The 21,353-nt window shown below is 60.7% G+C and overlaps 10 protein-coding genes across 10 annotated transcripts; 5 read left to right on the forward strand and 5 right to left on the reverse strand.

Moving 5' to 3' along the window:
- Positions 1 to 118: 118 nt before the first annotated feature.
- Positions 119 to 900, reverse strand: EHS24_004955 (uncharacterized protein; the record flags this gene model as incomplete). The annotated part of the gene is made up of 5 exons (XM_028620497.1): positions 119 to 182; positions 231 to 313; positions 355 to 363; positions 416 to 531; positions 579 to 900. The coding sequence occupies 5 exons, from the start codon at positions 898 to 900 to the stop codon at positions 119 to 121; spliced, it is 594 nt and encodes a 197-aa protein (XP_028479469.1).
- Positions 901 to 1,771: 871 nt separating this feature from the next.
- On the forward strand, positions 1,772 to 4,150 carry EHS24_004956 (uncharacterized protein; the record flags this gene model as incomplete). Its single annotated transcript, XM_028620498.1, has 3 exons — positions 1,772 to 1,802; positions 1,880 to 2,623; positions 2,661 to 4,150. The coding sequence occupies 3 exons, from the start codon at positions 1,772 to 1,774 to the stop codon at positions 4,148 to 4,150; spliced, it is 2,265 nt and encodes a 754-aa protein (XP_028479470.1).
- A 420-nt stretch (positions 4,151 to 4,570) lies between these two features.
- On the forward strand, positions 4,571 to 5,947 carry EHS24_004957 (uncharacterized protein; the record flags this gene model as incomplete). The annotated part of the gene is made up of 6 exons (XM_028620499.1): positions 4,571 to 4,577; positions 4,693 to 4,747; positions 4,806 to 4,951; positions 5,015 to 5,262; positions 5,305 to 5,712; positions 5,771 to 5,947. 6 exons carry the CDS (start codon positions 4,571 to 4,573, stop codon positions 5,945 to 5,947), a joined length of 1,041 nt encoding a protein of 346 aa, XP_028479471.1.
- A 1,104-nt stretch (positions 5,948 to 7,051) lies between these two features.
- On the forward strand, positions 7,052 to 8,912 carry EHS24_004958 (uncharacterized protein; the record flags this gene model as incomplete). The annotated part of the gene is made up of 5 exons (XM_028620500.1): positions 7,052 to 7,116; positions 7,171 to 7,242; positions 7,298 to 8,224; positions 8,268 to 8,580; positions 8,628 to 8,912. 5 exons carry the CDS (start codon positions 7,052 to 7,054, stop codon positions 8,910 to 8,912), a joined length of 1,662 nt encoding a protein of 553 aa, XP_028479472.1.
- A 1,041-nt stretch (positions 8,913 to 9,953) lies between these two features.
- Positions 9,954 to 10,928, forward strand: GG1 (Guanine nucleotide-binding protein subunit gamma; the record flags this gene model as incomplete). Its single annotated transcript, XM_028620501.1, has 3 exons — positions 9,954 to 10,114; positions 10,757 to 10,866; positions 10,921 to 10,928. 3 exons carry the CDS (start codon positions 9,954 to 9,956, stop codon positions 10,926 to 10,928), a joined length of 279 nt encoding a protein of 92 aa, XP_028479473.1.
- Positions 10,929 to 11,400: 472 nt separating this feature from the next.
- PRP18 (mRNA splicing protein prp18) lies at positions 11,401 to 12,985 on the reverse strand (the record flags this gene model as incomplete). Its single annotated transcript, XM_028620502.1, has 4 exons — positions 11,401 to 11,461; positions 11,877 to 12,210; positions 12,248 to 12,719; positions 12,773 to 12,985. The coding sequence occupies 4 exons, from the start codon at positions 12,983 to 12,985 to the stop codon at positions 11,401 to 11,403; spliced, it is 1,080 nt and encodes a 359-aa protein (XP_028479474.1).
- Positions 12,986 to 13,341: 356 nt separating this feature from the next.
- Positions 13,342 to 15,222, reverse strand: EHS24_004961 (uncharacterized protein; the record flags this gene model as incomplete). The annotated part of the gene is made up of 7 exons (XM_028620503.1): positions 13,342 to 13,428; positions 13,498 to 13,679; positions 13,755 to 13,871; positions 14,018 to 14,096; positions 14,564 to 14,804; positions 14,895 to 15,091; positions 15,139 to 15,222. The coding sequence occupies 7 exons, from the start codon at positions 15,220 to 15,222 to the stop codon at positions 13,342 to 13,344; spliced, it is 987 nt and encodes a 328-aa protein (XP_028479475.1).
- Positions 15,223 to 15,652: 430 nt separating this feature from the next.
- Positions 15,653 to 16,366, reverse strand: EHS24_004962 (uncharacterized protein; the record flags this gene model as incomplete). Its single annotated transcript, XM_028620504.1, has 1 exon — positions 15,653 to 16,366. One exon carries the CDS (start codon positions 16,364 to 16,366, stop codon positions 15,653 to 15,655), a length of 714 nt encoding a protein of 237 aa, XP_028479476.1.
- A 363-nt stretch (positions 16,367 to 16,729) lies between these two features.
- On the reverse strand, positions 16,730 to 18,744 carry EHS24_004963 (uncharacterized protein; the record flags this gene model as incomplete). The annotated part of the gene is made up of 2 exons (XM_028620505.1): positions 16,730 to 18,673; positions 18,721 to 18,744. 2 exons carry the CDS (start codon positions 18,742 to 18,744, stop codon positions 16,730 to 16,732), a joined length of 1,968 nt encoding a protein of 655 aa, XP_028479477.1.
- A 1,068-nt stretch (positions 18,745 to 19,812) lies between these two features.
- On the forward strand, positions 19,813 to 20,619 carry EHS24_004964 (uncharacterized protein; the record flags this gene model as incomplete). Its single annotated transcript, XM_028620506.1, has 1 exon — positions 19,813 to 20,619. The coding sequence occupies one exon, from the start codon at positions 19,813 to 19,815 to the stop codon at positions 20,617 to 20,619; it is 807 nt and encodes a 268-aa protein (XP_028479478.1).
- Between the last annotated feature and the right edge of the window lie 734 nt (positions 20,620 to 21,353).

Genomic DNA, 21,353 nt, shown 5'->3' on the forward strand with positions numbered 1-21,353 from the left:
TCTTTTGGTGAACAATTTGTGCCACGTACATATGCACTCGCCGACACACGTCAGGTGAAAATGCCTCCCCAATGGGTCCTCTTATGCATGACTGCCTTATGTGCACACCAACCGCCTACTACTTCGCAGCGCGCATGGTATCGCGGCGGTCAATAAACACAAGGTACGCGTCTGCGGCCTCCCTGTACTCCTGCTAAATCAGCACCTGAATGACCACCAGCGCGACACACGTCTGACTGACCTTCTGGACGGCAAAGGGAGCGCGCGCGGGGCTACCGTACGACACCAGGATGTCACCAGCCAGTTCAAGGCGCTATTATCAGTTGGATGCCTCTTGTGAGATCTGTAACGCACCGCATAAGCCTGGGGGTTGCGGGTCAGCAAATACATGCGACACATTGCCCTGGTCACTTACCTCCGCGTGTCCCTCCATGGCTAACAGGAGTGGGTCGATACCATCTGCGGCTGTCAGTACCCTAGTCGATCGAGATGCGTGAGACATTGCCGTACCTTCGTCAGAGTCATCCTCCTCTGAGCAGTCAGCAGTAACCCATTGGCTTTGGCGAGTGTGTGCTTACCGTGGCTGATGTGGAGAGCTTGGAGGGCTTGGGTTGCCTGGCCTTCTTGCTCGTCTTCCTCATCGTCGTCAGGCCAGTCGTCCTTGTCAGACCTGGAGTCGACTTGCTCGCTCGCCTTGCGCTTGGTGGGGATGGTTGCGGTGCTTTTGCTGCTCTTGCCGGTGTGGTCGATCGTGGGGTCGCGAGGGAGAAGAGCACCGCCGTCGCCAACAGCATCCTCCGTGGCGTTCTGGTGCTGTTTGGGCGAGGCACTGGAAGCCGCCACGTTTCCCTGCTCGTCGTCCTGCTCGCGGGGCTCGCCAGCGAGGTGCGTGGTCGACATGATGGATGGAGTGGTGGTGTTTTGGTTGTAAAGAGAAGAGACCAAAAGAGAAATGGTTGTGGAGTGCGAGAGAGGAAGAGAAAAGTGATCTACGGGAAGCAACAACTGATACATGATCGCCAGGGGTGGGCAAAGAGCGCATGCTCGCAAGCCTATGGGCACGGTAGCGGTTTCCATCCAAGCCTTGCCAACCACTGCATCCATGTTGAATGTATGCACCTCGGAGGTCGTTTCCTGGTCGTCACTGGTGACCACAAGTTTGTGGGCGCGGTGATGTGTGGTGGACAATACGTGTGTACGTGAGTTGCATAACCGTCGCCAACCGCCACTTTATCGGATCGGAACAATCAAAAACAAGAAGTGGAGTACAATAAGTAGAGTACTCTAGATGGTCGGGTTCGATCTCGATCTCAAGATTCGAACCCTCGTATTAGGCGCCTACTCCCCCGCTCCACTCCACCCCTCGCTCGCCCCCAGCACCCTCTCGGTCGGTCGTAATCCTGTGGATTCTTCAGAGGTGCTCTCTTGCGGTCGGGTGCAGCCCTGGACGCCCCGGACGGGGAATGGCTCGGGCCAGGAGCCATCCATCCACGTACGCGCACGGAATCTAGGTATTAAAGGCGGGCCCACCCCAATTAACCAGTCCGGCAACGCAGCTTCATACTTTACTGGTGTTGAGTGTCCCTATCAGTTTAGGTCCCGTCCCGTCTCTCCTATTAGGCTAATCCCTTGTTGTTATTACGACTAGCAGTCCGCTCGCCACCCAGCTAATGGAAGGCGGAAGCAAATTGGACGCGACTGCTTTGGGCTGGCCACCGCGTCAACATTACGCGTTGGTAATTTCTCAACAACAACAACCACCACCACCGCCATGAACGAGACAGCATACGGCGGTCTCGGAGGTGAGGTCACAGACCAGACCCTCATGTTTGTCCCTCTCCACCTCCGAAGCTGACCCCCATCAGCACGACCGGTGTAGTTACTCCACTATGGCTCCTCCGTCCGCTCCCCCTCGCGCGCATCAACCCTGCCGCCGCCGACCGACCGACGACCCACCGCGGCAAGGCCGATAGCCTGCGATCCTGTTGCCTCTCGGTCATCTCGCGCAGCTTTGAGACCTATGACCCCACCACACTGGCTGCTCTGCCCCCCATCCTTGCTGGTGTCGTCATGGCTCGCGTCCGTGCCGACAGGCGATATCCGGCTGGTGGAGGACAGGCGGACCCGGTATCGCGCGCAAGACCAGACGAGGCGACGATGTGGGCATACTCTGTGCTAGCGGACCCCGAGGGCGGAGTAGAGAAGACCCCAAGTCACACGCTCGCCCTACCTACCCACATGACATGCGCTCAGCTTCCCCAAAACAAGGTGGCCCGTTACGAACACCCCTTCACCGCCTTGCCGCGCCTCTTCGAGTCCCTCAACCTCGACACATTCTCCCTCCTCACAACACTATCACTAAGCGGCATCAATGCTTCCGTGGACGACAATTCCCTGCAAAACCTTCGCTGGTGCACGCACCTCACGGTGCTGCGGATGAAGGGGTGCAGCCGAGTAACGGACGACGGCATCCGCATGCTCTCTGCTGCCCTTGTGCTCCCCACAGAATTTGAAGAGGGGCGGGGAATGTGCCGTCTTCGAGCGTGGTATCTTCACAGCTGCATGGGGGTGGGAGATAGGAGTATGCGCAGCTTTGCACGATGGCCGGGTCTGAGCGTCCTCGGTGAGCTGAAAAGGCTTCTGCCCTAGCTGACTTTCAGATGTGCGCGATACCTCATGTACCGAAGCGGCGTTGGGTATTCTCAACCGTACCGGTACCTCGCTCTTTGGTGGCCTCCAGCCGCCGTTCCAGTCATGTACCGAAGGCTTGAAGGGCCTGTTCACGCCAAGCGACGAGTCTGAAGATGTTCTCAACAAGCTCTGTCTCACGCTCCTCAAGCCAGACCTCCCCACAGGCGCTGGAAGACGATACCTCGCACTGCACCTCGTACACGCTGACGAACCTCCGCGCGACGAGTGGCTTCACGCACCGTTGGTTAGTCAACGTGCGAGCCGCATGCTAGGAGGGAAAGAAGCGAGTCGATTCGTCTCCGGCGGCGTGGGACAGCTGTACGGTTCGGGAGTAGAGAGAATTGTCGACGAGGAGCATGCCAAGCGGAAGAAGCTCGCTCTCGCTCTCGAGTTTGAAGCGGAGGAAGCCCACGCTCTCAAGTGTATGTCGGCCGGTGTTGCCCCACCCGAGAGGCGTATGGACCGCGAGTGGCGCGAGAGACGCGAGATGTGGGCGCAGGAAGCAGCCGACAAAAAGAGTGGCGCCTACCAGTGGTCGTCGGAATATTCGCACCCACACATTGTCGGCAAGGCGTTCAAGGACCCGGGAGGCGATGCCAACGAGCGCAGCCGCGCGTTCTTCTCCACCAACGCCAGGCGTCTTGCTAGGGAAGACGAGGACGGCGACGATTTGGTCGGGGGCAGCGTGCACCTTATGATGGTCCGCATGGCCCACCCGGAATGGACACGGTTGGCGTGGGCTGTCGGTGGGGTGAGCAACAAGCCAGACGACGTGATTCGAGTCCGCAAGCGTAACACTGCAGACGTGGCAGATATCTTGTCGTTTACGCAAGACGTCAAGCGCGCTGTGGGCTCCTCCTCGCAGCCACAGATGGTCGCCAACGCATTCTCGCCGTGGTCGTCTCCATCGCCAACAAGGCTAGCGTCGTCACCGGAGCGTAAGCCCAGCCGCGCCGAGCCGACGGGAACGGTGTCGCAAAAGGCCAAACCTTCACCGTTTGTCCGTGGTGAAGTCGCCGGTCCCTCGTCACAGAGCACTAAGCCTACTCCATTCTGCCGCGCCTCGTCGTCTGCCTCGCAACGCCCGACAGGCCGTCAAGCAGGTCATAATCCCTTCCGCGCCGCTGCTCCGACCACCTCGCGCTCAGGTGTGCGAGCGCTGGATGTCAAGACAGAGGTCGACGTCGACGTCAAGCCCGGTATCAAGAAGGAGACCAAGAGCGATCCGCTTGCGCGGGTTAAACCCGGCTCAAACGCGAGACCGATAGCGACCAAGAAGGATCCGTTAGCGTTTGTAAAGCCAAGTCCTGGGGGTTCGAAAAAGGAAAACAAGGGCGACCCGTTGGCGTTCGTAGGCTCGAGCGCGGGTGCCAAGCGGAAGTGGGATGCGAGGGGCGAGCAAAGTGATGATGCCCAGCCCAAGCCAAAGGGTCTGAAGATGTTCTTTAAACCGTTGTAGCCATAATGTAATCAACAATGTTGCGTGAAATGACCAGTGACGATGGCGGGCATATTTCAGTTCACTGACGAGAACGACGACCGCATCCCGGTCCCACAGTTAATGCCTAGGGTAAGACGCCGGAGTGAGATGGAGTGAGATGGAGTGAGATGGAGTGAGATGGAGTGACAGATGGCTGGCTGGGTGGGCACAGGAGGGGGCGGGTATCACGCCGCTCTCGCAGTGGGGGCGATCCTTTTGGTCTTCACCATGGCCAGAGGGAAGGGGCGCACACGTCGACGCTTCTCAACACACGGCACCCAACAGCATACTTACAGTTTTGCAACAAATATACCAACACACAATTCTGTCTCGTCTGGGACGTCGGCCGAGCCCTTCGGTGCCTATGTATGGCACCGCCACTTGGCTGAAAGCGCCACAATGACCAGTCCAACGGGCCACGACAACCACACCCATAAATACCTGTGAGTGTCTCAATTACTATCACGCTGTATTGCACAAACACTGAGGTCTTCTTCCTCCACACAGCTATCCTTCTAAAGGATCGTTCAAGGGCAACAACGTCACTGCAGGCGCCCAGGCGACAACGGGCATCCGGTGAGCCAACGAGGACATGTTGTTCCATTGCAAAGGAAACCTTGCTAATTCCATTGAGTGCACCTGGTGCAGCGTACGCCAGTTCAACCCTAGTGACGACCGCCGAGGGCAAGGTTGTCGAGATTGGCAGCGTCCGTCGCGGCGACCGGTTGTTGGGCCCTGATGGCAGCTCGTGCGAGGTGCTAGATGTGACGTCTGGCACCGGTTAACTTTTTTCCGTCGGGCTCAGTGGTGGCAAGTCGAAGCGAAACCGACGGCCACTTCTAGGTTCACCTACAACAACACTTTCCATGGTGCGCGTGCCGTACAGCCATACGGCTGCGATGCTGGTGAAGCACAGTGGTGTGGACGAGCAAATCATCACGGAACGATTGAACTCGCTGCTGGGCGGCGGCGAGTTCCCAACTGAACCACTGTCCCAGCCGGAGGCAGGCGATGTGCCAGAGGACAGGGCCGTCCACGACGTGCAGTCTTTCGTCGACGCCATTAAACATGGAGTCGCCTGGATGCTCGAGGTACGGACTGAATGCTCGGGACGCACGCGCTTGATAAACCAGCTCAATGGTGTCATGAACGTGTGCGTTGGCCCCAAAGCCTACTCGGTGAAAATTCGGGTCTTCAACGACGATTTGTCAAGAAGCACTCGCTTGGTCTACTTCAGTTTCGACCAGACGTTCACGGGTCAATCGGCGGGAGGGCACAAAACGACTTGGTATGCAAGCAAAGAGGCGGCCTATGACGCTGCCGTTACATTTGCGCGCGCACATCAAGACAGTGGAATCACCCTCGGTAACCTCACGACACGCTGGCAAATTGAGAGATCGGATATGGACAAGCCCATGCGCTACAGCAGGGTCGATGCCGCTATTCCAGGCATGAACCTCATGCAGTGTGGACAATCCGACCCCTACCTGTTTGTCCAGGCGTACAAGAGGTACAATTTCGTAGGCCCGGTGACACTTGACGTCGGTGCACGACGACCCGGCGCTGAGTGCCATGGAGGTCGACCGGCTGAAATACCAGTACCTGGAACTCGCGGCATACTTGGCCATGCCGCCCAACGAGCAGAAGCTCTGGCGCGTCGCTCGCGCCGGCGCGATGGACTTTCCGGACAAGGACGACCCCCCTACACCCCCAGTTCTTTGGCCTGTGGCTGGGCGATGGTTCACGCAAGTCAACAGCCATCTGAAACTTCGATGAGCCTGAGGTTGTCGGTCTTCTGTCGGAACGCGCCACGTCTATCGAACAAGTTTTGTCGTACCAGGGAGGCATCAAGTACGCAACCGTTGAGCCTCACATTCACCCACCATGTCCATCTCTACCATTCCCAGAAATGAGAGGGCTGGAAGGCCGGGACGAGCCGCGCAACCCGATACCGGAACGATGATTCACCAACAGAGGTTCGACAATGGTGGACAAAACTCCCTGATAACAACTTTGGCATCGGCACAGTCACGAAATGCTCTGGCATCGATATGGCAACGGCTCGAATCAACTTGGAGGCGACTGTCTGGGTGGCAAACTGCCCGATCCACCCACATGTGCTTTCCGACAACGATCAGCGAAAGGACCGAGTCATCCACCACGTCGACGGCTTTTTTCGAAGCGAGAGGGGCCGGGGTTGGGACAGTGGTTTGTTGATCGCTGGAGCTCCGACACGCGTGACATAGTCGACACCTTCCTACACACACCTTCCGTCCCGCTCTGGCCCGACCAAGCCCCATCATGCTCCTTGGGCTCGAGCGCTCGAGTCCTCTGGGTCACGCGACTGCGCACGGCGGCCACTGGGTCCCGTTTGCAGGCGATGTTCTCAGGCTCTACAGTAGCTACATATGTACAGTACAGTAGCTCCTGAAATTGGCCCTGGAGCATGTCCAGAGGACCGGGTCAGAGGATCAAGACTTGAAGGGATTGCGGTTACGTGTAGGGCATTTGTCTACGTCCATGACGTGTGGCGGCGTGCGCGGCGTGGCGACATGGCGACGTTGGCGACTCGATGTGAACACGTGCAGAAACAAAAGACGCAACAAGATTGCCGCTTGCTGCAGAAATAAAAGACGCAAAAAGATCGCCCGTCGCCTTTAACTGGTTACTGGCCGTGAGACGACACTGCTTTGATCGTCTACAGAACAGCAGAACAGCTTTGATCGCTTTGAGAGGCATCCTGCCAGGCTTTAAGCGCTTGGAAACCGACTCTGTCCACCATCTCCCATCTCCCACTCCACCATCGACTCGACAGCCACCACACACACACACATCCTAGCTAACCTCCTATACTCGTCAAACAACGCTCTCACCCCCACCATGTCCCTTTCTAGCCAGCCTTACATCGGCTGTGCCAACCAACGCAGCAGAGTCGCCACTGCCATGTAAGTGTCCCATTGTCCCACGCTTCTAGGGGCGCAAAACTAATCTCTTCACAGTTCTCACGGCGTACACGTCCCCACCTTTGCGCCACCTCTTGCAATCCTCTGGCAGTCTGCGGACGCGACCAGGTGAGTTATTGAGCAAAACGATTTCGCATGGGCTTCCCAAGTTGACGCGTTCCAGGGTTCCAGGCCATGCATACGCCAACTCCACCCTCGTGACAGGCTACAAGGGGAAGAAGGTCGAGCTTGGCCAACTCAAAGTCGGCGACCACATTCTCGGCCCCGACGGAAAGCCTCGCGAGGTCGTCGAGCCCCGCCCTGGTGTCGGCCTTCTCCACCGCGTCAACATCATGGCACTGCAAAAGTCCGCCAGCCTGCCCGGTTTCGACTGTTCTGCTGCAACCTCGCTGTCTCTGGTCCTGGTCGACAGGAGCTACAGGAACTACAAAGCCGTCGAGTACGCAGGCGGCACCGACGACGACATCAAGGCGAGGCTGAATGTCGTTCTCGGCGGTGGCGATCACTCTGCGCACCGTACCGTCTTGTGCGAGGTCTGCCGGCATGGCGTGTTCAAGACTGAAAAGGCCTTGGTCGAACACTTTCGTAGCCACGCGCCCCCAAAGGACAAGTTTGACTTTACGCCGTTCCTCTCCAACCCATCATACCCCCTCCACGAATCCAACATCGTCTCCTCGGTCATCACCATTGACGGCGACTTTGCTCTCCCGGTCCCCGGCTTGGCTCAAGAACCCGGCTATCGTTGCTCCGGTTGCATCTATGTCACTCGGTCCTTGGCCAAGCGCCACGTTCACAGCAGCGACAACCACCGCATGGTCGAATGCCTTACCCAAACCTGGTACGGCAACCAATCTCGCGGCGGCTCTCCACGCGGCCCCAACGCTCGCCTCTTTGCGGTAGCATCACACGTTGTTACAGAACCCGAACCTGTCACATCGGCCGATACTTTGATGCGTGAAATGGGCAAAGTCTGCCGCAGCGTCACGTACTCGGACGCTGCTACTGTGCAGAACCGTCGCCCCGGCCTCGAGCGGTGCCGTTGGGTCACCCTGGTCGATGGCATCACCACCAACACGGCACATACGGTCACGTCTCAACCCGTGCCCCGCTATGCATCGCCGTCAAGGCCGAAGCCTCCGTCTAAACCTCGATGGCCGCTACTACGGCGACATTCTCGGTGAGGAGATGGATCAGCTCGTCGACCAACTGGTCGACCAGACATTCGACGCCAACCCATCGGGCGACTATCACCGTGGCCCGAACAAGCTGCTCAACAGCCTTCGGTCCCTCAACGTGGTGACAGATCGCGGAGGCCGCGGACCGGCGGCCGACCGCAAGCACATTCCATTGATGTACTTGTTCAACACGCGCGCAGTCCGTCTGCAGTTGCCCGCTGGCCTGATGGACTCGGACGGCCATTACTCGCTTGCAACAAACTCGTTCGTCGTTGGCCAGTGAGCTCTCTCGACGACTCCTCGCCCGACGTCGTCCAGGTGCGCATGTACCGTGCCATTACCAAGCCCATGGGAGCCACATGGAACCTCTACAGCGAGGTGAACAGTGCGACCATCAAGGCGCACGTTGCCAAGTACAATGTCAAGCAGCCGAACGTTGGCCGCGACATCGTGGAGGTCTGGGTCGACTTCTGCGGGGAACTTGCCAAGCTTGTCGGATTTGTCGACACTGTTCCTCAAGTCCGCAAGGAGTTGAAGCAAGACCGTCTGGACTCGAGCCACGCCACCGTCAACAACTACCGCCGCCGCCGCTCGAACCGCTGACCGTCACCGCCATTTGGTTAGACAGCATATGCCTTGTAAACAGCGCTGTTGTATTCCATCGATCCCATGTACGCTCTCATGTGTATGTGTATGTTCTGGTTCTGCCTTGGGACACGACCGATAGTGTTGTGGGTCAAACTATCAGTGAAGCAAAAGGAGGAGGCAGGGGGGAAGGGAATTTTGGCATATAACGCTACAAGAGAAAGAGAGAAAAAAAAAAGAGGGAGAGAAGACAGAAGAAGAGAATATCCTGGGCCCGAGTCAAGGCCTGCGAATCTACGTACACCCCAACGGAGTGGACGTATGGCGGGCCTCCGGCTTATATCAAGGCCAGTAAGAACCAACTTCCCGTAGGAGAGAAGGCTCTCCCACTCTTAAAGCAGGTGTCAGCCTGCAAAGTGGGGTTCTGTCTACCCCGCGACCGGGTACCGCCAGCTACGGGAGTAAAGCTGGCAGGGGCCGGCGCGCGCGTTCTTTTCGTGAAAAGAACGTGGAGGCGCTAGCGGATCGCGGGGGTGTGGGGTGGGGTGGGGAGGGGGAGGGGAGGGTGGGAGGGAGAGAAGATGAAGAGGTGGAGGAGGGGGGAGGAGGGGGAAAAGTTAGCAGTGAGCACAATGGAACGTCTTGGGCGTGTGTGATGCAGATAGGCAGTGACCGCAGTGACCGCAGTGACCGCAGTGACTGTGAATGTGATGGCGATAGAAAAAAGGAGTGGAAGAGAGATGAAGAAGAGAGAAGAGAAAAAGAGAGGTCCGAGAGACCGAGAGCCAAACTGCCGTGTCTGCCTCCACATTCGCGTTCCCGCACGAATCCAGCGGAAGTAAAATTCCACGGGAGCAAAATTGACACGCCAGCCTGCAATACAATACAGGTAGTACCTGAGCGAGCGAGCGAGCCAGAGGCCACAAAGGAGAGCGAGAGGCGTCCAAAAGAGCCAAGCAAAGGGACAGTCAACTCTTTGTCGTTCAACCGTCCCCCTCCCATCAATCGCCTTCCTCCCCCATCTCCCTCATCCTCCTCCCTCGACACACCTCCATCGCAATGGCCCTCCAGCCCGGCAGCGCCAGCTCGGCATCCGGCCCACCCCGCCGCACAAAGAACACCATGGCCGAGCTCCGTCTCCGTCGCCTCCAGGAGCACAACCTGCGCCTCAAGGAGGACCTCGCCCGCCCCAGGATTCGCGTCAGCGAGGCCAGCATGTCGTGAGTAGACGGCTTCTGGGCGTTCTCTTCTCTTTGCCATTCTGCTCGTCGTGGGTTGCGCGACAATGAGGACGGCGGGTCCCGGATATGATCACATCAGCGCAGCCGGGCAGTGGCGACGCGTTCCCTGCGGTGTTCCTGCCCGGCTCGGCCGACGGCAACGGCAACGGCGACCGCTGCAACCTGCACGGCAGGGCTTCAGTATGCTCTGTTGATGCTCGTGTGCACTCGCCACTGCTTCCCGCTCTCTCGTCGAGCAAAGGATGCCAGAGTGGGCTGCTGGGAGCGTCACGGCGGCCGATGTTGGTTGTCACAGTCATCCAGTCGAGTCACGGCGCGCCAGCCTGCAGCCTGCGTGGTGGCGTCCTGGCCGCCGCCTGGCTTGTATGGCGTACTGTCTACGCAGCTGTTATCCGGCACCATTGCGCACGCACAACCGAGACTGGCAGCGGCCGTCGTCGTCGACGCTGTTGCATGTCCACCTGGCGACGGGCGTGGGCATCGAGGATGCAGCAGCATGTCTTCATTCCCCAAAGTCTCGTGGCTCTGTTCTGTGTTCATACACAGATTGATGCCCCCCTCTTCTGGCCTCTGGCCTTTCCTCGAGACACACGAACCAGTCCAGCTGACATCCAACTCCAGGCTCATCTCGTACTGCACCCAGACCCGCGACCCACTCCTCCCGTCCCTCTGGGGCGAGCTCAGGAAGGGCGAGGACCCGTACGCGCCCCCCGAGGCTGGCTGCTGCCTTGGTACGCCGATAACATAGCGACCCCCGACAAAATGTCCACTGACACTTTCTGCAGTCATGTAAGCGCGCCGGTATGCGTTTTTGCATTCTCGCTCCATCACGCGAACCCGTCATCGAATGGTCAGGTCATGCGATCTTCCACCGGCGGATCGTCCATCTTGACCTTCCATATCCCTTCTCCACCACGCCCCCCTGCAAGTGGCTCACGGCCCGCCATGTGTCCATGCGTCGGCGCGCCCCCTCCTCCACCTTAGTTCTTCCCTTTCGTCTGGCCACTTCCATTGCCTAGGCCACCCACACATCCCCCTACACGCACTTATATATACTTTTTTGGCGAGAACCGCGAGGCAGTGCAGTTACCGGTGGTCTGGTAGTTGCAATATAGCCACCGAGCTGCTCTCGCGGCCTTCTCGATTTTCGATTTTCCTATGCTCATGTACAAACCTCTACCCCCTGCTGCCTAATATGATACATGGTGCCCACACTTCCCCCCCCCCCCCCCCCCCCCGCGTACAAAACAGAACAAAAGCAGTGTCTAACCCATCATCTGGGAAATGCTGTCTGGTGGACGGACAGTTTGCGAGAAGGTGAGCAGCCTGAGAGCGATTGTCAGCGTCGAGCTGTGTAAGGTGGGACACGAAGGCTGGAAGAGGGTACAATGCGCCTGCGTGCACGGCACAAACAACAGGGCGCGACGGTGGCGGCGGCGGCGCGAGCGGGGGCGAACAATGTGGTCGTAGACTCCCGCACACATCGGCGTCATCCCCGTCATGACCGGCCCGTCGGTCGTGCATGTCACTGCAGCCACCGCAGGTGACGTGCGGCTGTGATGTGCCGGCCTTTGCTCAGAGAGACAACCCTGGCACACCTTGCACGCCTCCCACCTGTGCCGTTCACCATCTGCCGTCGGCCGATGACGTCCTGCGTGACGATGCGCAGACTCGCCAGCTCGTGCGTGTCTTTCGCGACACACGTCCCCGCCCATGTACTCGTACTCGTACTCGTACTCACCTCTTGACGGCCTGGATATACTTTCTCGACACCTCGTCGTTGAGGACGTGCGCAATGTTGTCTGTGATCTTGCCCTGGGACGAACGCGCGTGGATACCGACGCTGGTGACGCCGAGCGGCCAGGCGGCGTTTCCAATGGACAAGCGGAGGTACGCGTCGTTTGCCTTTTGGTACGAGCGGATCTGGACGTAGTGGACCACCTCGGCGAGGAGGCGGACGACGCCCTCGGGAGCCTCGCGGCTGCGCAGCATGCGGAAGAGGGGCTTGAGGTTCTGGGCCGACTGGGCGTGGTTGGCCGCGGCCAGCTTGCCTTCTGTGCTGCGCCTGACGTCGTCTGCTGGGTCAGAAGAAGGGTAAGCACTGGTACCCACCTGGCCTGGCAGCGAGCCACTCCTCCCACTCGTTGAGGAGGTTCTTGAACGCCCAGTAGATCAGCGGGTGGAGCTTGTTAAAGTCTGTCTTGATCAGGCCGAGGTCCAGCGGGCCATCGGGCTGGCGCCGCTTGTCGCTCTTTTCCTTTTCGGCCTGGGTCTTGTCCTCTCCGCGAGCCTTACGCTCCAGCTCACGCGCCTCGAGGTCCTCCACGGCGCGCTTAAAGTCGACCTGGTCCTTGCTTCCCCTGTCGCCGAGCAGCTCGAGCGCGCGCAGACGGTGGCGGACGTCCTTGTCCGTCTCGCCGAACAGGCGGATCGGCTGGCCCTTGGACCGCAGTCGCCGCACGCACTCGTCCCACGTAATGTTCTGACCGCGCTCTTTGGCCGCGGCGTCCGGGGCAGGCGAGCCGCCGGGCGTGTCGTCGCCATCGGCAAGCGCGGAGAGCGAAGCGTTGCGCATGGCCTCGGCCTGGGGGGACATGTCAGCTCGCGTCTCGATAGGGGCCTAGCAGACACACTCACCTCCTTGCGCATCCGGCCAGCACGCTCGCTCTTGCGCTCCCGCTCGGCGTCCTCCTCCTCTTCACGCTTTCGACGATCCTCGTCGCGCTTGCGCTCACGCGCTGCTTCGGCGGCGCGCTCGGCTTCCCCGCGGCGCATGTACTTGCTGCCGCCCGAGCTCTCGCCTGCGGTGGCCTCCTTCTTCTTGTTGATCTCAGCGAGGAGGCCTTCCATATTGTGAGTTAAACCGGGGCTAGGGGCTTTTGGGCGTTGGAGATGGGTAAATGTCGATGCAGGTTGGTGTACCGGCCTTCAGGCATCTGTGCTGAAGTGAAAGCTCATGGGCGGCAAAGGCGATCGCGGAACCAAATTCACAAACAAATGACGGTGGCACTGTGGCTCTCGGTGATCTGCATTTGGGTGCGCAGCTGTCTTGTGCATACCGCAAGCGCTGACGGGGTCTCGTAAGCATAGGGCGTCTTCTCCTTCGTAGATGTATACATAATCTTCTCTTCATCCCTGCTTTAACGTGTCACTCCTATCGCCTTGTCGGTTACAAAATGGATGGTATTCGGCCACCATGGGCGGTTCTACTGCGCAAGCGCCTTGTTGAACACGGCACAGAGCGTGACAATCATGCAAGTGTCGACTCCCGGAGCGACCTTGATCTCAAACTGCTGGGTTGTAAGCCATGGGTACACGCCAGGAGAGGATCCGGCATGGTTGCCGCTAGCCTTCGTACTCACCTCATCCCCGGCGTCGCGCACGTGCGCAGCAGGCTGGAGCCGGTCGACGGTGGCGAGCACGACCTTGCTCGGGTACGCGACAATCTCAGAGCCGTCGCCCCATGTGCGGTTACGGCTGCGAAGCTCGATGCTGCGGTGGTCCGGCTGGATGCCCCCGCGCAGGTCGACATGGGCTTCGGCAACTGGCAGATGTTAGTATGTACTCCGAGCAGCGTCGGATGGCGCTGCGACACGACACAGTAAGACACGACACTCACAGCTGGGACGGACGTGCACAAACAAGACGGCGTTTCCGTCCTTGCCCTCGCACGACACGAGGCCATGGCCGGGCTTGCCGATCCCCTTGAACAGTGCGGTATCGCCCTTGCTCACCACTGTGATGCGTCAGCCGGAAAACACATACACCTGCGGCGGCCGCGGCGGCTACGAAACGTATTGTGTTTTTCGATGCCCCGCCTCCGCCTCCGGCTGCGTGTCCATGTTTGCATGTTGTATGCTGCATGCACTAAGCGTGACTTACCCGTCTTGGATCCCACCGCGTGGACTTTGAACACCTCCTCGCCGTCGGGCCTGGAGCTCGTGATGGACACATCCTGCTGCTGCACCCTCTGGTTAGCGATGCGCGTTTGTTGTTGCCACCAAGCCAAACCAAAACACTTGCCTTGGCGCCCTGTGTGGAGAGCACGAAAGTGGTCACCTCATCAAAGCACAGGTCTGCATACACCCCGACCTGCGGGGTGACGTGGTTCAGCTGGGTGATGGTCATGGCTGTAAGAATGTGTAAGGAGGACGATAGTTGAACGAGTGTGCAGTAGCAACGTGCGTGGGTTCTGTCTTATTGTGGTGTCGTCGGCAGTGGTCGCAGTGAAACGCCACAGTTGGCGGGCACGGGCCGGGGACCGTTCTCTTGGATCCGGGGTACCGGGCTATCGGGGTATCGTGGGTATCGTGCTTGGCATATCCCGGCGGGGGTGCATGGGGCAAGACGCCTGAGCGTGTAGAGTAGTGTCGTGGACGATGGGACGGCATGTCGCAGAGCGAGTCAGGCCCCATAGGCCCCATTCACTACCTCGTCGCGTCGCACACGACGCTCAACCCTCCCCATCACCTCCCCTCGGTCCTTCTGAGAAACCATCTCGACGAGCATCTCCGCCGCACCGTAGGCGTCATCTGCACATGCGCTCGACATGGCCACCCCAGCGTCCCCGCCAGCCGCAGCCGCACACCTGCGAGCCGCGACCAGAATGTCCTCCGTCTCGGCCATTGCAATGGCGTCGAGGTGGCGCAGCGCAAGAGCGTGCTTGTATCTAACCCGTGTGTCAGCCGTGTCGCAATAGCTGATGGTGTGCCCCGCGTATGCGCGGTGTATCTGGTATATTCTGTCCTACTGCACTTACCCACGCACGGCACAGCGGATGAGCTCCCTCTGCGCCAACGTCTGAGCCTCGCGGACGAGCCGAGGCCCAATGGCGAGGATACACTCCCTGCGCGTCGACGCACCCTCGGCGGCAAGCGGTTCTCTGGCCACGACACGGAACGCAAATCCAAAAGCGAGCGCCCGAATGGTGACAAAGTCGTGCAGGTCCAAGTGCGTCTGGCCGAAAGGGCCAGGTACTTGTACAGCAGGCAGTCTTCGACCACGGCTGGGTGGTCTTTGGGTGCCACGACGACGAGGTGGGTGGCAAGGGCGTATGGTGGGTGCGGGTTCTGGGGATCACAGGACATGGTGAGGGGGGGGGAGGCGAGGGCGTGTACTGTGTAAGGGTGGGTGGGTGAATGGTAAAGTGGCAGTTGCTAGTTGATGGGGATTGATGGCGTGGGTCCTCTGTGGCCGCTTGCCATCCCATCACTGGTGAGCAAAGGCATCCATCGAGGTTTACAGCTGTGTGGAATGCTCCAATAACCGCACAATGACATGTGCCAATACCGGTACGAACAGCGGTGCTAAGGGGGAGCCCGTGGTGGCACTCAAGCCCGGGTGGCAAAGGAAAAGCGATGGAAATCGCCCGCCACAAGTAGATCAGTGGATCAGTGGATCAGTGGCCACTACGTCCCCACCCGCAACGTCTAGGCCAACATCACAGCATGCGGAACACAGAGTCTATGGCATCGTCATGTCATTCACAGCGCTTCAACGTCTTTGAGAAAGACACTGCTACACACACTCATCCAGAAAGTTGCCCCACTCCTCGACCCCGTCGTCGTCCCCGTTGGACCCGACCTCCTCCTCCTCCTCCTCCACCCCGTCTTCTCCCCCGCGCCCACGCTTCCACCACCACCACGCCCTATCCTCATCCACCTCAAACCCATCCACAAACGCAGCATCATACTCTACCTCGCAGCCCCGGAAACACTCTCCAAGGAACACCCCCAGCGTTCCCAACCCAGCGACATGCATCCCGCGCCGCTTAAACTCGGGCATGGCGCAGCGCACCACTGCGTCTGGACGCGCGTTGGCAATGGTGCTCAGGAGGACGAGGTCGGCGATCGAGTCGGCGGACGCGCCCGCAAGCGCGCCCGCAAGCGTCAGCGTGGCGGCGGTGGGGCACGACGCGATGGACAGCGCACACCGCGCCGTGTGCCCGATGGTGGCGATGGCGGCGAGCTGGTTCGTGCGCGTGTCGGACAGCCACTGGTGTTGTGCGGGTTGCGAGGTGGTGGCGGCCGGGGGTCGTGAGGTGAGGGTGTGGATCCGGTCCGCGGCGAGGTAGGCGAGTGCGGCGTGTTGGTGTGCGGCGAGGAGGGAGGAAGGGGAGAATGTGAATGCTTTGAGAGGGGGAGGGGGAAGGGGAGGGGGGAAGGTGCGGGAGGAGGAACCTGGGTTGGGGGGGTCCGGGTGGAGAGGGATGTGGCGGCGGGTTTGGCCCATTGGTGCAAGTGGGCAAGTGGGCAAGTGGGCAAGTGGTCTGGGATGAGCTTGTTGACTGTTACCAAGGGAAGTAGCTCACAATAGAGTCCTCGCAGTTGAGAGTGATAAAGTAGAACGATGATTGGGATCAGCGCATGGGGGAAGGTAAGGAAGGCGGCGAGGAAGGCAGACGGCAGTCGGCAGAGCGCAAGCAAAGGTGGCACCGGCTTCCATCAGTTGCCTGCCTTCACCGCTCCATCACCCGAATCACTGATCGCTGATCGCTTCGTTCATCAAGTCGTGTTCCATCACGCATGTTTACTATGATTCTACTATCTTATACAGACCCCAGAGTGTCTTTTTAGTGCCCATACGAGAGACAGTTTACACAACAGGCTCGTCGGCGGGGACGAGCTGCGGGGCCTCGTCGTCGTCGTCTTCAGGAGGAGGCGGGTGGTCGTGCGTGTGGCCATTCCCGTGGTCGTGCTTGTGGCCGTGGCCATGCCCATGCTCGTGACCATGTCCATGACCCTCCCCATGGTCATGGCCACAACACCCGCCCTTCATGCGCTTCTGGTCCTCTGCGGCGGCAGACAGCACCCCGCGCGCGCCGACCTTGACCTTGATCTTGATGGGCCACTCCCAATCGGCGCCGACCTTGTCCTCCCCAGCACCGGCGCCGGGCCCATCGCGCGCGTCCTTGCCGTACAGGAACGACCACTGGTGGCTGTTGGTGTGCGTCGTCGTCTTGAGCAAGTTGTCCTCCCACGCAATGGGCGGGGCGTACACCACGTCAAAGGCGAGCGGGTACGACCCCGCACAGCGCGACAGCTGGGCGCGGAGCGGGTCGATTCCCTTGTCGCGCGGGTCAAAGCCGCCAGAGGCAGAGGCAGAGATGGACCCCGGGCCCGCGTGGACGTAGCCCTGGCCCTCGGCGCCGTCGTAGATGGACACGCGGCCGAGGCCCATCTTCTTGAGTTCGGCCTTGGCCGCTTCGCTGGCGGGAACAGCGAGCGTCGGCGCCGCCAGACCCTGCGCGAACAGCCGGACCGTCTTTGTGGCATTCGCAATGGCGCCCGTGGGGGGCTCGCCCATGGCCAACATCCACCCCTCGGGGCCCTTGAGGTACGTGAAGCGGACCTGCTCGGCCGGGAGGGGCGGGTCGAGGACGACGTCGAATTCGACAGGCTTGGGTCCGCCGACCTTGAGGTGGACCTTGGCTACCACCTCGTCTGCGGTGAGGGCCTCCTCGAGCTCCTCGGCGTCGGTCGTGTGCTCGTACTTGCGGCCCGATGAGGTAAACTTGAGGCTGATGAGGTTGTCGGCGAGGGGCGCAGGCGCCATCTTGGCGATGGGTTCGAGGGGGGCAGTGGTGACAGTGGCCTCGGGCTCAGCTTCCTTGCGGATGTCCTCGTGGCCGTGCTCGTGCTCGGCCTCTTCATCTCCCCCGTCATGGCAGTGGTCATCACCGCACCCGCACCCGCCCGGAGGACCCCACGCCGCCTCCATAGCCGCCTCATGTGTCTCCGCCGGCTCTGCTCCGTCATCCACCAACGCCTTCACCCCGTCGATTCCCACCTTGACTTGCAGGTCGACTCCCCACGGCACACCCGCGAGCGCGGTCGTGTCCGCGTCGGGCGGGAAGAAGACCTCGCCCCAGCCCACGACCCACTCGGGCCCGTTGATGGCCGGGATGACTGCAATCGGGAGCGGCTGGGACGGCGGGAAATGCGGTGCGAGCGCGAGGTCCCACGCCATGGGGAACGGCCCCGGCGAGCGGTGCGACAGGCGCGCGAGCGGTGTGTCGGCGTGGTTCTGGCCGTCGATGCGGTCCCCCGAGGGGCCGTACGCCGTGATCCCCCAGTGGACGGGGGTGGCCGCGAGCTGGGCGAGCGCGTCGGCGTCGGCGTCGGCGTCGGTGTCCAGCGGCGACGGGGACACGGGGTCAGCCACGCCGCGCGCGAGGATGGTGATGGACGTGCTGGGGTTGATGACTTTGGGCCAGCGCGGGTGGTCCTTGCCAAACCCGAGGAACCAGCCGTTCGAGCCGTGCTTGAACGTCGCGCGCACCTGGTCGGCGCGGACGGGCGGGTTAAAGTCGACATGGACGTTGACGGGGCTGGTGTCGCTCGGGACGGTAAGGGACAAGGCGGACACGAGCGTGTCGGGGTCCAAGCCGAGAACCGTCTCGTCGCCCTTGCACGTCTTGCGGATTTGTTTGTTGGCCGCCGTGACCACTGCCACCGGGTAGGTGCGGCCGCTGGGGGAGTCCGGGGGCGACTCGGGGCTGAGCGAGCGCGTTGGAGAGGTGGGAGTGATGGGAGTGACCTGGGTAGCGTCAGTGGGACGTCGGGGGCGTAGCATGCCCAACTCACAGAGCCTGTGCGCACGTCAACCATGGTGGATTATTTGTGAGGATGGGTGAGAGAGGGTGGAAGACGAGGAGAGCCCGGGGAGGTGGGAATAAGTATGCACACTTTGCCTGGGGGTGAGTGATGGGGACAAGGTGTGTGTGTGTACCACCACCACCATGACACACAACATCCCCCGGCCCTTCTTTGTGTGTTCGTGTCGTCTGAGCGCGCATTGACAGTTACAGACGTAGACTTCGGGAACGCCACAACTCAACCCCCCCCCACCTCGGTTCCACCCCCAGAAGCAACCGAGCTGGAAACGGTCACGTGACCTCAATGGGACCCGTCGCTCCTCGTGTCTCACCCGTCCACCTTTGGTCGCTGCGTCTCCCTCTTTCACAAGCCAACTCACACCCTTCCTCTCCACGCTCGACAGCGACCCTCTCTGCACCACGCTCCAGCTCTCGAGCGTACAGCAGCGATGCACTGCCTTCGCAACGTCCTGCTCTATGCCATCCTCATTCCCATGCCCGTGAGCCTTCTCCCTCTGCGCCCCGCGCCGAAAAGTGTGGAACCTACACTGACACTGCCTGCTCCACTGTCTTGTTCCCTCGTCGCCAATGTCTCTCCTGGCACCATCTCTGATTGCATGCGGCCCGAATCAATGATGCGTCTGTATCACGACGACACGGACTCTTAACTTCTGGTCTTGATTGCGCAACGCTGTGACTCCCCTGTCCCCCATCGCGATGATGGATCCCCTGCCGCCTCGCCCCGTTCCACATCAACACAGTCGGCATCACCCATGTTCCTGCTGGTGTTCACCGTGGCAGCATACTGGGCCATCAAACCGTGCGGATACTGCATGACCATTGTGAGTGGAGTGAGCCAGGTGGTTGGGGGGAAGGGGGGCCTTTGGTTGAGTTCTGGCTGGTCGAGTCACACCCCACAGCCAGCGTCACCACCTCCACTTCCTCCACATCCCCCGGATATTCCATTTCACGGTACTGACACACCCACCCACCACCCCAGCTCGCGATCCTGTTCTGCTCGACGTCGCCATCATCGCCGTTCCTCTCTGCGCTGTCCACGGCCCCCGCGACGCCGCCGCCCATGGCAGCGGACACGCTGGCCGCAAGCTACGACACCAACGTGGGCAACCGCGGCGCATTCAACCTCAACGGCGGGCGCATCTTTGACCCGCTGCTCGTCGGGTACCAGGAGATGCAGCGCGTGTGGGCCGAGACGCTCGACCCGACCAAGGCGGGGGCCAGTGGCACCGGCAGCAGCAGCAGCAGCAGCAGCGCGGTGACACGGTCTGAAAATGTTGTCGACGGAGAGGCAGAGGCGGCGCCCGACGGCACGGACGGGGACGCCAGCGCCAGCGCCAGTGCCAGTGCCAGCGTGCGCGTGCGCGTGCCCGACTCTGGTTCCAACCCCAACTCCCACTCCCACTCCAACCTCGGCTGGTGGCCCGGGCGCTGGCCACTGGGCATGTCGTCTGTGGGTAAGCGGGCCAAGACGTCTGAATCCCGGGCCGCCAACGCAGATGGGGAACAACCCCTTGCCGCTGCCGCTGCCGAATCCCCGGCTCTTCCGCTCACGGCCCCGACGCGAGCCTCCGACACGCGCCTTCCGGCTGGCTATGTCGATCTGCGCGTGGGTGGCGTCGGCCTGGTGTTCGACCTCGGGTGGCGGCGCACAGACGCGGCGCTGCGCTGGGAGGTCGAGGACGTGCGGTATGCGGCCGAGCAGAAGCGCTGGCGGGGCGCGGTGCGCGAGCAGCGGCGGCGCGGGGGGAAGAGTGTGGATGTGGGCGTGGGTGTGGGTGACGCTGCGGGTGGTGTGGCAGAGGCCGCGGTCGGCAGCGAGGGCAAGAAGAGTGGGTGGGCGGGGGCATCGTTCATGGGTTCGTGGTAGCATGCGCGCCGTTTTTGCGTCTACAGATGGGGATATGCATTGTGTTGTATGAGTGTTATATTATTTTTGTTCGTTTTCGTTGTGGTGGTCGAAGCAGCGTGTCAACGTCACTGATATCACTGGGCAAATGACAATGTTCTGATGCATCCATATCCGTGCCGTGCGATGGGTGACCTGTGATCTTGTGAGCGGACTGTTCGAGTGCCGCCGGTGCGGCAGTGCGCCAGTGCCCGTTGATTGCCGCCGTTTCCCGTGTGCGTGCCGCTCTTGATCCCCCGCACTGGGGCTCCCGGGGGATGGTCCCTCGCCAATCGTCTGGTCAGGTGGTCCAGGGTTATGGGTCGCTGGGCCGCCGGGAGTGTCGTTGGCAGAGATGCCTGCTGTATGGTTGGGGCGGGAGACTACGGCAAAAAGAGAGAGAGCAGGGAGTGGGTGGGCTGCGCATTGTACGTGGGCGTGGGGGCCAGCACAGGGAGAGGTAGGTAGGAAAAGGGAAGGAAAAGGGTCTGGCCAGTCTCTGGACGAGATGGCAAGGACAAGGCAAAAGAGAGGGAGAGCAAAAAAAAAATAAAAAGCAGGCACAATATACAATAGAGAGCCAGAGGAGCGCCGAGAGCGGGCCGAGAAGACGGTACAGGCTTATGGCGAGCGATGTGCGACGACGATGGGGAGTGCGGCTGTTTGGAGCCAGCTGACCGCCCCGCCCGCCCGCGCGACTGGACTGAAATCATGCG

This window comes from Apiotrichum porosum, assembly GCF_003942205.1.
Source record: "Apiotrichum porosum strain DSM 27194 chromosome Unknown scaffold_2, whole genome shotgun sequence".
NCBI lineage: Eukaryota > Fungi > Basidiomycota > Tremellomycetes > Trichosporonales > Trichosporonaceae > Apiotrichum > Apiotrichum porosum.